General features: G+C 43.5%; 1 protein-coding gene across 6 annotated transcripts in view; it reads right to left on the reverse strand.

The window, feature by feature from the left end:
- Nucleotides 1-612: 612 nt before the first annotated feature.
- The window catches only part of Il1r1 (interleukin 1 receptor type 1), a 67418-nt gene continuing 53628 nt past the window's right edge, over nt 613-14402 (reverse strand). For all 6 annotated transcript variants that reach the window (XM_013154416.3, XM_013154413.3, XM_003471728.5 and 3 more), the window contains 7 exons: nt 13738-13906; nt 11733-11798; nt 9987-10104; nt 7507-7658; nt 5201-5344; nt 4207-4374; nt 613-3689 (listed from right to left, as the gene is read on the reverse strand). In XM_013154416.3, coding sequence (XP_013009870.1) covers nt 3271-3689; nt 4207-4374; nt 5201-5344; nt 7507-7658; nt 9987-10104; nt 11733-11798; nt 13738-13906 — 1236 coding nt within the window. In that variant the 3' untranslated portion in view covers nt 613-3270. The remainder of the gene's footprint in view (nt 3690-4206; nt 4375-5200; nt 5345-7506; nt 7659-9986; nt 10105-11732; nt 11799-13737; nt 13907-14402) is intronic.

Raw genomic sequence — 14402 nt, forward strand, 5'->3', positions numbered from 1 at the left:
TGCAGCGCGCTAAGCTCACTGATGCCTCCCCTAGGCCGGTGCCAGTGCAGCTGGAGCAACCTGAATTTGCAAATACTCTGATTGGTGGAATTCATCAGTTTTAGCTTCGAGCACTCTGATTGGTGGAGCTTACCAGCTTTAGCTGCGAGTGTGCTGACTGGTGGAATTTATCAATTTTACCTGTGAGAGCTCTGATTGGCAGAGCCCGGTAGTTTTAGCTATGAGTGCTCTGATTGGTGGAATTCACCAGTTTTAGCTGCTAGCGCTGTGATTGGTGGAGCTCACCAGCTCTAGCAGATGTATTGTGGACACAGTGTGCCAGTTTTGTACAACTCATGGTTGACATGAAAAGATACACAGAAGCGTTGAATACACAAGGACCATTGCCTTTGTCATGGGGTAGGGGTAAAAGGTCAGTAAGAGTGAGATGCAGCATAATCTCCGCTAGAAGCACGAGAGCAAAATACGGACGGGGTCACGCTGCTCTGTGGAAGCCAGGGTGCAGTCGGGCCAGCAATCCCCAAACTCTGCCCTTTGCCCCTGTCCCCACCCCCAGGAGCGGTCCACACCCACACCCTGCACCCAGCCCAGGTGTGGGAAGGACAGGCGGTATTCCCAGCAGTGTTTGACACGAGGTGTCACAGCTTTATTGGAAAACCAGTACAGGCCACTGATGAAAACACACACTGTACGGTCATCCGGTGTCTTAAGATACAAAAATACTGGGCATCTGCAGCAGAATTATACAAACAAATGGGTTTATTTTTTGTTTTTTAAACCTTCGACATTAACCAGTAGAAACATAACTTATCAAAAATGACATTTCAAAAATGGCTCAATATTTTTTCTTGTCTTGCAAGTAAAAAGAATTTTTTCTAAAAAAGGAGAGAGAAAATATAAGTTGTGCTAAACCAGCTTAGCAACTTAAATACTTCATTGCTTCTGCAAACTCCTCAGCAGCTCACAGACTGCCTTTTAAAATGCCATCGGAAAGTGCAATATGAAATCCAATTAATGGGAAAGCATGGGAGGGAGAGACTTTGGAAGACCGTTTGATTTGTGCGTTTACATTTAAGGGGTGAGGACGACTGGAAGGGAGTTCACAGGCTGGAAATGCAGCACCATTCTCAGGAGCCCCAAGACGGTGGCACTGAGCTTTCCGTTTGAGACCCCTCACCTGCGTCTGTCACCTGATGCTTGTTCTTCCTGAAACCCCAGATACACACTCCTGTCACTCTTGGTTGTCCCCACATCTCCTATTTCTTCACTAGTTCTAAGTTTCAGGATTAGCTTGAGCTCTGCACTGTGCAGGCCATCGTGTGCTCTGGAGGATCAACTGATTATCACAAGCAAAATCGAGCTTTTGGAGGTGCGGGGTTCTGACACTCCTGACCACACTTGACTTCGGGTGGCATCTATGTGCTGCCAGATGACCACAGGGCCTTTGTTCCAACGGTAGCTCAAAGCCGTCCTCTTCTTCAGAGCAGGGAGCCAAGACCAGGTGGAGAGGAGACTGTGAGGACTTTGGAGGAGAGGAGAAATTTCCTCCCAAATACCCATGTGTTCACCCATGGCACAAAATACTAAAAATATCAAAAACAAAAGGCCTGCCTCCTTCACATAACTTCCAGAATCAAGCGAGGGCCTCTGACTAGCACAGCGGACTGCACTCCAAGACTCTGCAGACTCTCCACTTACCCTCAGGACTGTCATCCATTTTCAACATGTAATTTAGTTCTGAACCCAACCCAAATTTGCTTTTAATTACACTTGACTAAGAAACAGTCATCTTTAGGGGAAGAATAAAATAAATGAAGGTGAAAAGGGTCTTCATAAAACCTAACCATAATTTTCATAAATACCAACACTGAAAAGTTTTGAATTTCTTTCTTCTGTGAAAACTCTCCAGGCTGCACTGCCTCCTGGGACTCCCACCTGTTCCCACTCAGCACCAAAGTGCGGGGAAGGAGCAGTGGTGACGGTGACGGGAGGTCAAGTATTCAGAGCACCAAGAAGGCAGAGAGGGAGATGCGGGCCCTTGGGCCAACAGCACTGAGTTGGTTTTTTGTTTGCTTGTTTTTGTTTTTTTAAACATAGGTCACTTTTTTATATAAAATTAGAATACTTACAAAAATTAAATACAATTATCAGAAGAGATTTCTAAACAATGAGGCACTATGGAAATCTGTCATATGTGCAAATTGTTGATGGAAGAAGTGAAAGAGAGAGGTACCCACGTGCCCTGCTCCAGCCAGAGCCACTGGCAAGTAGCAACAGAGTGGCAGGAGGGACGGGGCTCCAGAGGGAGGACCTCCAGGGTCCACAGCCCTGAGGCCAAGCACCCAACTTCGGGACTCCAGATCCGCCGGAGCACGTACAAGGGGAATTCTGTTCACACAGCAGCATGTGGGGCTCATGGACAAGTGGGGATAGGGTGGGGAGCTGGGGCAGGGTGACATGGGGACAGGTGGCACTGGCGAGGGAGAGCCTGCCCCTGGTCTTGAGCAGCAGGCATCACAGGGGTGTCAACCAGGGTGGGGGCGAGAGGGTGCAGCCTCCAGTGACAAAGGGAGGAAGCCCCTGCAGAGCTGACTCTGCAAAGAAACAAGCAGCCCAGGGAAATGAGGAGAAGGAGCAACTGACCAACGGGCTCTGGCTGGTCCCAGCAGGAGAAGAAGATGCGGTCAGGTTCAGCCACCGCCGCTTTCAGATCCTCTCTCCTCTGTGGAAAGCTGCCACCACCTTGGCACCCAGAGGATCCCTTCTCGCTGAAATGACAGCTGTTACCATAGTGCACACAATCTGGTCCTTGGAACCTGACTGCAGGCTGTGGGTGTGAGTGGAAAACACAAAGCACAGGAAGTTCTCCAAGAACATATCTCCTCCCTCCACGAGGCAGGAGTCGAATTTAACCCACAGCGTGGCCCAGAACAGCCCGGGGGGTCCGGGACCTGGCAGCATCCCCAGCGCTGTGCACAACTTCAGAAATCCGCTGGGAGGGCGGCCACGCCCTGCATGCTTTCCCTTCCAGTTTACAGTCCCTGTCTTGGACAAGGACAGGTCACTGGTCACCCATTAGGAGGGCCTACACCTCTGCTCCGAATCGCACCAGGCTGCTACTGTCACAGCCTCCTGTGCCCTCAACGATCTTTATGGAGCAGGGACTGGACAGGTCCAGGGCATGACCACGGAAGTCAGCCAGGGGTGCAGTCCATCCTGCAGCACCGTGAGACAAGAATCACCTGAAGAACCCCTGCCAGGCGTTTCTGGCTACCCAGGTGGCAAGTGAGCCTCGCTCTGCAGTGTCTTGGTGTAGTGCTGCCTGCTGGCCTGGGCCAATAACTGCTGTTGGGAGGCAGGTGACAGTGGCAGGGCAGGCATTTGGTACCTGATGTGCTTCCAGAACCTGGTCTTTGCAGACTGTGGTCCTTCTCTCAAGTCCCCTGACCAGCGGATGACCCCATGTTTCTGCTTAATAAATTTAATGGACTCTGGCATTTTCTCATAGTCTTGGATTTTGTCCAGCTCAACAAGCACCACCTTAATTCCCTCCTTAATGAGGGCACTGTACATCACGATCTGCTCTTCAGACGTGTGGCCCAGCCAGTTGAAACTCACTATGTCTCTCACCAAAATGATGATCAGTCTCCTGCTCTGCCGGATGGTTTCATTCATCACCTCGATCACATCTGGGGAACAGGAAGAGCAGACATTACAGTCAATGATCCATAATCATTCTTTCCACAGCCAAACCTCCCAAGTTCTTCCCACCCCATCCCTGAAACTTTTTTTCTGCCTCCCTTTGGACCTTACAGGACATTTGCACATTCTAGGCCAGCTGAACCACTGACCCACAAAAGCCAAATTCTGTATGGAACTCAGAAACCTTGCAGGGAAAAGTTTTAAAACTTCTTGTTGAACCAGCCAATCTGTAACACTTCCACTATTTCATACCAGCTGAAAAGTAGCTACGGAATCCAGTCGTTCAATTTGCAAAGCTAATAAAAATACATTTAATTACTGATCTAACGAGCTATAGGAGAAGGGAATTCTTTGCATTGAATGAGTGCTAAAATTGTCATCAGAATCACTGAAGAGAGCTATTGGGATGAGGACTACATAGAGCTCAGTCTGCTGGAAAGACTGACCCGAATTTAGCAGTGAATTTTACGTGAAGCCTGCCAGTGTTTTTCGCTGCATACATACCTTCCCCAGCACAGTCATCCCTCCCATAAATGAAGAGTTTATATCCAAACTGTTTCTCCAAGACCTCAGGCAAGATTTTAAACACGAAAATATCTGAGCTTGAGGTGGAGCCTTCTGCGAGGGTCCTCGGATACAGTACATAAGCATCATAGATCTTTCCATCAGAAGCTGAAGGGGAGATGTGATGGGTGATTAAAAGCCAGTATCACACACACTCATACTGAACTATTAATCCTTTCTGTACAACGGCATGATTGAAGGGACAATACTGTAATAATGTAATACCTTTTGAAAGGGTTCCTCTCTTACAAGTTTTCTATTGACCTTTTTCTACAAAGTTGCACTTGGTGGCCACCTCACATGCAATCATTAGGAAAGTACCCTTATCTTCCTGTTCTTATCTTCTTCACCTGAAGTCTCAGCACCTCAGTCCCGAATTCTACCCATTCATTCTGCTTTTGCAGTCCTGGGAATTAAGCCCAAGCCTGAGCTACCTCCCCAGCCCTTTTATCTATTTTTATTTTGAGACATGGGCTCCTAAGTCACCTAGGCTGGACTTGAACTAATAATCTCCCACTTCAGTCTCCCAGAATGCCAGGATTATAGCCAAGCACCACTACACCTGGCTTTTGCAAGGTTTTAACAGAAAAGAAAGGGAAAGACTCCCTGATTTATGACAGTCTAGTCTTGTGTCCCATGTGAAGTGGATTGTGGAGTTATCTACATTCTTCACAGCCCACAGCTAGTCCTCAGCAATGAGTTCTGAACATTTTAGATCCTACCAACACAGCTCTAATGAAGGACTGAGACAGTAGTGACAGTCTAGCCAGTTACGAAGCTATAATTATGTCTGATACCATAATTAGGTTAGCAATCACAACTGCTCCTGTGCATTTTAAACCTTCTATAAAAAAAAAAAAAACCTTTGTCGCCTTACATATGCTAACTACCCCCTCTCTAATGAAAAAATACTGTAAATAACACCAAATTATACCTTTTTGGGGAAGAAAATCATAGCAGGAATCTCTGTACCAGAGCACAATGTCAACCTTGAAGATTTTATAGATGAAAATTGAGCACGTAATTATAAATGTCAATGTGACAAATACTCCAATCACGTACTTCTGGAAATCAGGGACTAGACCAGAAAAGAGTAAGAAATATGAGAACTGTAAAAAATTAAAACTTTAAGCATAGTAAACTGAACATTTTCACTGCAGAAAAAGCATATCTGGGGTCAGCTTTGTATTTACCCTATTCATTCATTCATCATTATTACTAATAATGGGTGCTAATGTACAAAGCAATCTAGCATGGATAGTATATAAACTCATGTTTTATATAGTAAAACCTTCTGTTAAGTTTCCACCTAATCAATATAATATACAACAGCAGGGAAAATACTGCGAATCAGAGCCTTCTGTGGTTTAACAGTAAGTTGAAATCACTCAAAAGTCACAAACATCCCCTGAGCTGGGGGAGTCAGTTAGGACAACCCAAAACTCCAAATAAAGAAGTGGAGCCTAGGGAATCTTCTGCATTCTCCCCGCACATCTTTCTACTTTAGTCATCTAGGGGTTGGAGAAGAGGATGCATGAAGGAGAGGAGGCGGCAGAGGATCAAAAAGAGGAAGAAGAAGAAAGTCAGGACACAGGCGGGCATCCAGAAGCTTTGTCATTTCACTTTTTCCACTTAGATCTCTGATCCATCTGGAACTGATTTTGGCACAGAGCAGAAATGGGACACAGGCTAACACACAGCTGGCCTGGTGGACGAGCGTTTGCATTTAGTCTTTGTTATTGTAGCTCCACACACGATCAGGAGATCCATAGATGAACTGGCCAGGTTTGTTGTTCTATTCAAGACTACCTGGACTGGTCTTGGTCATCTACCTTTTCATGTCACTTTTACATGGGTGGACACAACTCCATAGATGTACAAACACACCTGCACTTCCCACATCCTGCTGCAGTGCTGAATGGATTGTTTTGAATCTTATTTGGGATAACTAACACCATTACAAAAGTCTTTCAGAATAGGAACATTGTACGTCCTTCTCGGAGGTATCTCAGTGACTTTTTACATTGTATTAGAGGATTTAAACAGCTTTTGCTAGATTTCTTTCTAAATTTTTTTATGGTTTTTAGTACTACTATAAATGTTATTGAAAAATTAAATTTCCATTTGTATGTAATTGGCTTTGAGACACACATAGAAATGACACCATAGCAAGGTCCTGGTGATCTTATTAAAGCCCTTTCTCAATCGTGATCATTCATCTCAAAGTTCTTTCAGATATTCTTCCAGGTCTGTATGAATAGTCTTTTTAAATTCAGCTACAATATTTTTAAAAATTTCAGCAATTTATGAAAAGCTTTCATAAGGCAGACAGGTAAGCTTTCCTTATGTAGTCATTTACTTAAAAATATTCACTGGAATCTATAGCACAAAGGGCGTAAGTTGCTATTAGCTCTGGAAAGAGAATAATTAGTAGGATAAAAGGTTGACAGCATTAAAAAACTTACAGTGAAAAAAGCTAAACATGTAAGAGATACCACGGTGGGTGTGATAAGGTGCTAGCTCAGCGCCTCAGAGAGCCCTAAGCTTATCTGGTTAGGCAGAGAGCTGGATTCAGGACAGGCGGCAGGACAGAGGAGCTGCCTAGGAGAGCAGATCCTTCACCCGAAAAGTGAAAGAGGATCAGAAGCCACCCAGGTTTGGGCTGGGGATGTAGCTCACTGGCACAGCACCTGCCTGGCAAGCGCAAGGTCCTGTGTTTGATTCCCATTACAAAAAAACAAAAAACAACTTCCCAGGTGAAGAGCAATCCAGGCAGAGGAAATGGGACTGGAAACCATAAAGTCTTGGAATTTTTTTTTATTATTTTTATTTATTTATTTATTTATTTATTTATTTTTGTCTTTTTTGTTTTTATCGGTACCTGGGATCAAACTCACAACTGCCTGCTTGCAAGGGAGGCACTTACACCGCTGAGTTAAATCCCCAGCCCCAAAGTCTTGGAATCTTACAGTAGCATCAACAGTTCTTGAGTGCTTCCTTTGGCAAGCAACTCAGTTCACAGACAGAAGCTTTCTGCAGAATTTTGCTTCCATTGGTGAATTTTGCTCTGGAGGAGGAATGCTAGCTAATGTTCCCAGGATCAAAATAAACAGGATGTGATCATTTTCCCCAGACTCGTGGAACAAATCAAGTTTGTCAGCCGAAGCACCATTGTATGCACAATGCACAATGCACAAACAACAACAAACATAAACTTCAAATAAATAGTGGGTTGTTTACCCGGATGTATAAACTTGATGTGTGCTGCCTCGTAACTGTATTCATTCTGGGCCACACAGGTGAATGGATGGAGATAAAACAGACTTTTGACTTCTGAAATATTAAGCATTACGATGATTATGTATTTGCCTTTGTCTGAAGGATGTTCAAATCTGTTTGGAAGAGAGAGAGAGAGAAATTCGGTAATTACATCAATTACGATGTTTACTTCTGGGTTACGTTTCTTCAGCTGTAAGGTGAACTACAGCTGGGATAATCCCCATGCCAGGGCCAAGTGAAAAGATCCCAGAGCTCACGTCAGTGAGAGACCCAGCAGTGAGGAAAACGAGTTGAAATCGTTGAAATCGGTGACCTAAAGGAAGAATGTGGACTGAGTCCGCCGGTCTCCACGGGCCACAGACAATCATTTGTATAAGAACAGTCGGTTGGGGTAGGCAAGATGGGAGAAGGAGGAACGGGAAGTGCTGTGTACAGGCTGGAAATATGGAGCTATTACGTGGCTCCAGTTTCTTTTTAAGAAAACCTGAGGATTGCTTCTTTGGAACGTTGCAACATGCATAACTGAATTTGAAAGTCTTCCTAGTGCCATGAAAGTTTTTAAATTAATTAAGTTTATTGGTGCATTTTGGGTATACATAATGGTCACATTCATCAGAGGGAATCTGTATGACTCTTTTTTTCCCATTTCCCTACCCTCCCTTCAACCCCTCCTTTTTCATAAAAGGTTTGCTTCCACTTTTTTCCTTCTTTTCTTTTTTCTTTTCCCTTCTTTTCTTTCCCCCTCCCCTTCCTTAGCCTCCATTTCCATTTGAAAATTTTTGTCCTATTTCACAATATCTATTAAACATTTTGGTCCTAATGTTTTACACTTTTGGTTTCTCACACCAGAGAAACTATGTGGTATTTACACAGAAAATAATATCTTTCACAATAACATCAGAAAAAGAAATACCTAAGAATCAATCTAATGAAGGAAGTAAAAAGACCTCTACATTGAAAACTGCAGTACTTTGAGAAATAGTGAAGAGGGTATCAGAAAAATGTCCCTTTTTCTTGAGTAGGAAGCATCAATATAGTGAAAATGGCCATATTCTCCAAACTACTACACAAGATTTATTATAATCCTGATCAAAATACCATTATCAAACCTCACAGATCTAGAGAAAACATTCCTAAAATTCATTTGGAACCAAGAGAGACCTAGACTAGCAAAGGCAATCCTGGGCAACAAAGGAAAGGCAGGAGCATCACAATCCCCGACTTGAAATTATACTACAAAGCTACTATGATTAAAAAAAAAAAAGTATAGTACTTGCCTTCCAAAAGGAAAAAAGACCTAAGGATCAGTGGAACAGATTGGAAGATGCAGAAACAACACCAAACACACTTAGCTACATTATCTTTGACAAAGGAGCCAAACATCTCCCTGGAAGAAAGATCACTGACTTTCCACATGCTGAAGATTAAAATTAAACCCGTATCTTTCACCACTCTCTAAATTAAAATCAAAATGGCTCAAATATCTAAATATTAAAACAGAAACACTAAACTGCTAGAAAAGAGAATACATAGAGCTTTAAAGATTCTGGTACAGCCAAAGAATTTAGAACAAAACCCCGATCACACAGAAACTGTCACAAAGATTCTACAGCTGGGATCTTGTCTTGTTAAAAAGCTTTTGCAAGAGAAAGCATCAACAGAATAAAGAGCCAACTCACAGTGCAGGAAAAAAAAATTTGTTAGCTATTTCTAAGACAAAGGATACTATCTAGTATATATAAAGAACTCAAAAGAATCAGACCTCCCAAGTTTAAAGACCCAATCTAAAAATAGGCATCTGAAGTGAATAGACACTTCTCAGATAAAGAAATAGAAATGGTCAATAAATATAGGAAAAAATGTTCAGTATCACTGATGCAAATTAAAACAACACCAAGATTCCATTTTGCTTCAGAAAAAAAAAATGGCCAAGATTAAGAAATCAACCAGTAACAAATGTTAGAAGGTTTATGGGAGAAAGGAAACCCTTCTCCTTTGCTGGTAGGAGTGCAGACTGGTGATGTCACTGTGGAAATCAGTGTGGAGATTTCTCAGAAAACTAAAACTAGAGATTAGAGTTGTTTTGTTTGTTTATTTGTTTGTTTCGGGGGGGGGTGCCTTCCAAAAAGAATTAAAAGCATCACACCACAGTGATATATGTACACCCATGCTTATAGTTTGTCATAGCTAAATCTTGGAAATAACCCAAATGCTCACCAACCAATGAATGGATAAAGATGTGGTTTTCACCAGTGGTATGGAATTTGTACCACAATAACACACATTTTTACCTTAAAGGTAAAGCTCCTGCCAACACTTTCCACAGAAACAACAAAGAACAGCTAAGGGTCAGGAATAGTCACCTGCCATCTCCCCTAACTACCAAGGTTGCAGGAAAGCCTGGCACACAGTTTAACACTGAAACCCATGGGCACACTCACATGTCATAGTCTTCTACCAGGATGGGGTCCTCATCACTGATGTATGACCCGTTCCACATCCAGGAGACGTAGTCAGTGAAACGGCCCGTAACGTTGCAGATCAGCTGGATACTGGATCCTGTGAAGCAGAGGATTTCTGAGCAAAGATTAACTGATTTTTATGCTGGCTTAGCTCTGTGACTAAATGGCTACTATGCAAAAGACTGGATATCACAATGTAGAAGGGAAGAGAAAACCTACCCTGAAACTCACCACCAAGAGGTCGCTTCTCCATCTCACTCCTTATCTTCTCTGCTCTCCAAATTTAACAATAAAAACCTGGCTCTCTTTTGACTACATAGGGTTTCCTAACATAGAGAAACTAATAATTCTCCTATCACCAGACACCGTTTATTTCTGATTTTCCACTATCAGAATTAATGTTCCCAAGCACATCCCTGATATTTACCAGAGTGCATTGTACATATCCTCAAGCATTACTGGGAGTAAAACCCTGGCAGTAGGACTGAATCAAAGGAGAGACAGTCTCTAAAAGCCGGACCTCTGTCACAGGAGGCTGTGTCAGTCTGCTTACACCAAATGAGTGTGTGGGCGCAGTTTTCCCAAAACCTCCCAGTCACCAGTGGTCCTGGTCAGTCACTGCCAAGTGAGAGAAGAAAAAATCTACTTCAGTTTTAAGCTGTATTTCTTTTATTTTTAAATTGAACTCACAGCCTTGAACAGCATAGGAGGCAAGTGGGCTCTACCACTGAGCTACACTCCTAGCCACTGCGTACCTGAACTCAAGGTAAAGCAACTGATTTCCACAAGCTTAGTGCGTCTGGCCTTTCATTTAACAGCTGCTCCTTCCGTGCACCCCCTATTTACTCCTGTTCCCACAGCGACCTCACGAATCTGAAGACACACTTTGCTCATCAAGGGCATTAACTATGATGTTCAGGAATGTTCCAGAGGCATTTCCAGGAGAGACGCTTTGATTTATTTTAGTTTATGAAAATTTTTGATGCAGATCTCTCCTCTTTTTCATTGCTTAAATTTTTTCCATTTTTTTGCCTTTATTTTATCTGTTTTCACTATATTTTTTTCTAAAAACCTTTTGTTAGGAGCGTTGTCTTTTAGATGAATAGTGTGTTCACTGTTTTGAAAGTTTTCATTCTTTTTCCAAACTGTACCTGGGTACGAATGGGAAAGCATTAACTTAATGTTCCTATCCAAATGCTTGACCATTTTAGAACTAATGGTTAGTAATTTTCTTCTCCTCACTAGTTTATAAGGCTGCCTGGATCCTAAAATGTATTCTCTTTTATTTTGAACTTTCTCTACTGATCTGAGTTTGTGTACCTATGCCAAGGATATCATCGGTACTTTTTTATTTTACTAAAGTTTTAGAGAAAATATCCATATCATTTTGAGCTCTTCTTACCAATTATTATTATGAATATTAAATATTATTTTAATGGATAACACCATTTAATTCTCCCAAAAAATTTCAATCTCTAATTTTAAGTTCATTCACATTTTTATTACAATCCTATTGAATCTAAGGATGAATTTTGTTCACAAATTCTAGCTATGGCTAGATTTTTTTGCCATAAGAGGCAAGAAAATCTAAGCACTGATCTTTGCCACTGTTCCTCTCTATTAGGTATATTCAGTAGGTGGCTTACATTATGTGTAGCAAAGGTCTTACTACTTATTAGTGAATTCTGAATAAGGTTTCATCCATGTATGACAGAACCCACTTACCCAGCTCCACTTCCACGGTCTCGTTCTTGGGGTCCACAATCACAGGCAGGTCGAGCTTGTTTTCCTCTGAAAGAAAATCACCCACAGATTCAGTGTCCTGCAGATCAGGATTGCAAGGATGAAGGCCCCTTGACAAAATACAGCCACTGGCTGCAGCCACACGGTCACTCCACTGCTACAGAAATCTAAAGCAGGAGCCAGTGCCAGAGGGGACAGGAGCAGCAGGGAGGCGACAGTGGACAGTGGACGCGAGGTGCAAAGCTGGACCCTTCGAGCCTGCAGGGTGTTACGCTACAACACACATTTGTGAGGGCACACACACATGCACATAGGTGCACCTCTAGGACCCCGCGTGAGATCAGGAAGGCGACTGGCTGCGGTAGAGCCAGTCAGGGCCAGGCGGGCCTGGATTCAGTAACACTGGACACAGTGACCCAACAGTGAAGCAGATAGGATCATGGGGAGATGCCAAGGGCACTGTGTCGGTTACTCAAACAGCCAGATTACCAACAGCTCCAGAAATTAATCTCTGTCTTCTTCACATTCGGGCCAAGAGGAAGCCGAAAGGAAGAAGCTAAATGTCTAGTCAAAAAATAAACAAACTATGAGGCCAGACTATTATGTTTTTCCTTTCCTGATCTATGCCTAGAACAGCTCCTGGCACACAACAGACACTCAATAGTTTTTTTAAAAAATATAGCACTTAAAATCTTTGAGGTGGGTTTGGGAAAAAACAAAATATTCTCTTATCTTTGAATATATTTGTTTCTAAAAATTGGAATCGAAAAAGGAGATAGAGTAGTCAAACTGTAATTGAACTACTTAGAAATATGCCGTGTCCAGTTGTCCCTGAAATTTTACCTCCTGGTCTGGGGGTTGAGTCTCAAGAGAGAGAAACCAGAGCTGGGAATATAGCTTAGTGGCAAAGTGCCTGCCTGGCAAGCATAAGGTCCTGAGTTCAATTTCTGGAACAAAAAAGTGGGGAGAAGGGGAGAGAAGCCAGAGCCCCACAGTAACAGGGCAGCTGCTGCAGACCCTAGAGTGATCCAGAGGTGACCAAAAGTTAGGGTCACTGGCGCTTGTAAGAGCAAGGCAGGGCATTAATGTTTATTCATTAAAATTAATAATTGAAAAATGAATTATCATAGCCCTGGGGAAATGTAACTCTATAGTGATCCTATTCTGGATTTTCCAGCGATAGTCCCAATTTAAACACGTTCTCTTGGCGTAATTATAGTAGATGCCCCTTCCACTTGCAAGCAAAGTCCTGGCCAGAGGAATTCACGTTCTTTAAAGCTGACCTTTACACAAATGTTGAATACTCTGCCCACCCTAGGCACTTTGTGGAGGTGCAGTTTGCTTCATTCAGTTATAAATACTTTTCAGTATGAAACATGGTTAATGCCAATATGAAAACCTCAGCAAAATGAAGACCCAGCACCTTCCAGTGACCCTAGAAATTCGCAGTGGGCACAGCTCTGCACCAAGCTGGCACCACACGCTGAGCTCTCCCTCCACTCTGATCTCCCCAGAGCCTGAGGTGGCCACAGCACTTTCTTAGAGAGGAGGAAAGAGCCACACAGAGCTGCAGGAACTGAGCTGAGGCAGCGCCAACAGGCGGTAGGACGTAGAGCGCAAAGTCAGCCCAAAGCCCATCAATCAGCATCTGGGTGTCTCAGTGCCCAGGAGCTCCCGCGGCACTCCTGCCTGCCAGCCAGAGGGGGCGCCAGAGTCCCGGGAACGACATTTTAAACCCAGGTCAAAGAACCAGCCTCCTGGATCAGTTCAAACGTAAAACTCAGTAACTCTCTGATTGGTGAGCACGGTGTGCAAAGCAAGAGTGAAACGCGTTTACATTCTGTGCAGCAACAACAAGCTAAACGAGGCCCAGAGTGGCTGCGGAGCTTCTCTCGGATCTGGTTCCTGCATGACCATGGGGTCACCAAGGCGTCACAGTCTCTGGGCCGCTCCAGACCTGCGCTCCTAGGGCAGAGCCAGGACTCACCGAAAGGGAGGAACGCTATCACCCGCCGGATGCGGTACACCTTCCCCAAGTACGAGTACGACGCGTGGCAAGTGTAGTTCCCCCCGTGCTCCTGGGCCACGTTCTTCACCAGGAGTATATTTCGCATTCCTACGAACTGGGTGCCGTCCAGAGGTAGAGGTTTGCAGTCCTGGAGGAGTGGGGAGAAGAGAAGCAGAGAAAATCAGCCAGTGACCTTCCCCAATCTACGATTAGCAAATCTGCATATTAAAATAGTGACGGGAAGGTTCTGTGAATAACATGGGGTCCATTTTATTTCAAGGAAAAGAAGAAGAGGAGGAGGAAGACTAAAACAAAACTTAAAAACACATCAATCAGTGTGCAATAGTGGTACACACATCACACATTATGGTCCCCAAATCATTCAACCAGAGCAAGACACCTCAATAGTATAACTATCTAAACCATATGTGTGTGTGTGTGTGTGTGTGTGTGTGTGTGTGTGTGTGTGTGTTCTTTCTTTCAGCTTCTCACACTAGTGAGACAATACGATGTTTACACGTCTGTCTTATTTTTTTAAAAAAAATTTTTTGGTACCAAGGATCAGACTCATGACCTCAAGCTTGCCAGGCAGGTGCTTATGCTGCCTGGCCCCTTAAAATAAGTTTTAGTCTTAAAATTTTTAG

The sequence above is a fragment of the Cavia porcellus genome, unplaced genomic scaffold, assembly GCF_034190915.1.
Source record: "Cavia porcellus strain 051 isolate PalLab524CR breed Dunkin Hartley unplaced genomic scaffold, mCavPor4.1 scaffold_18, whole genome shotgun sequence".
Classification (NCBI taxonomy): domain Eukaryota; kingdom Metazoa; phylum Chordata; class Mammalia; order Rodentia; family Caviidae; genus Cavia; species Cavia porcellus.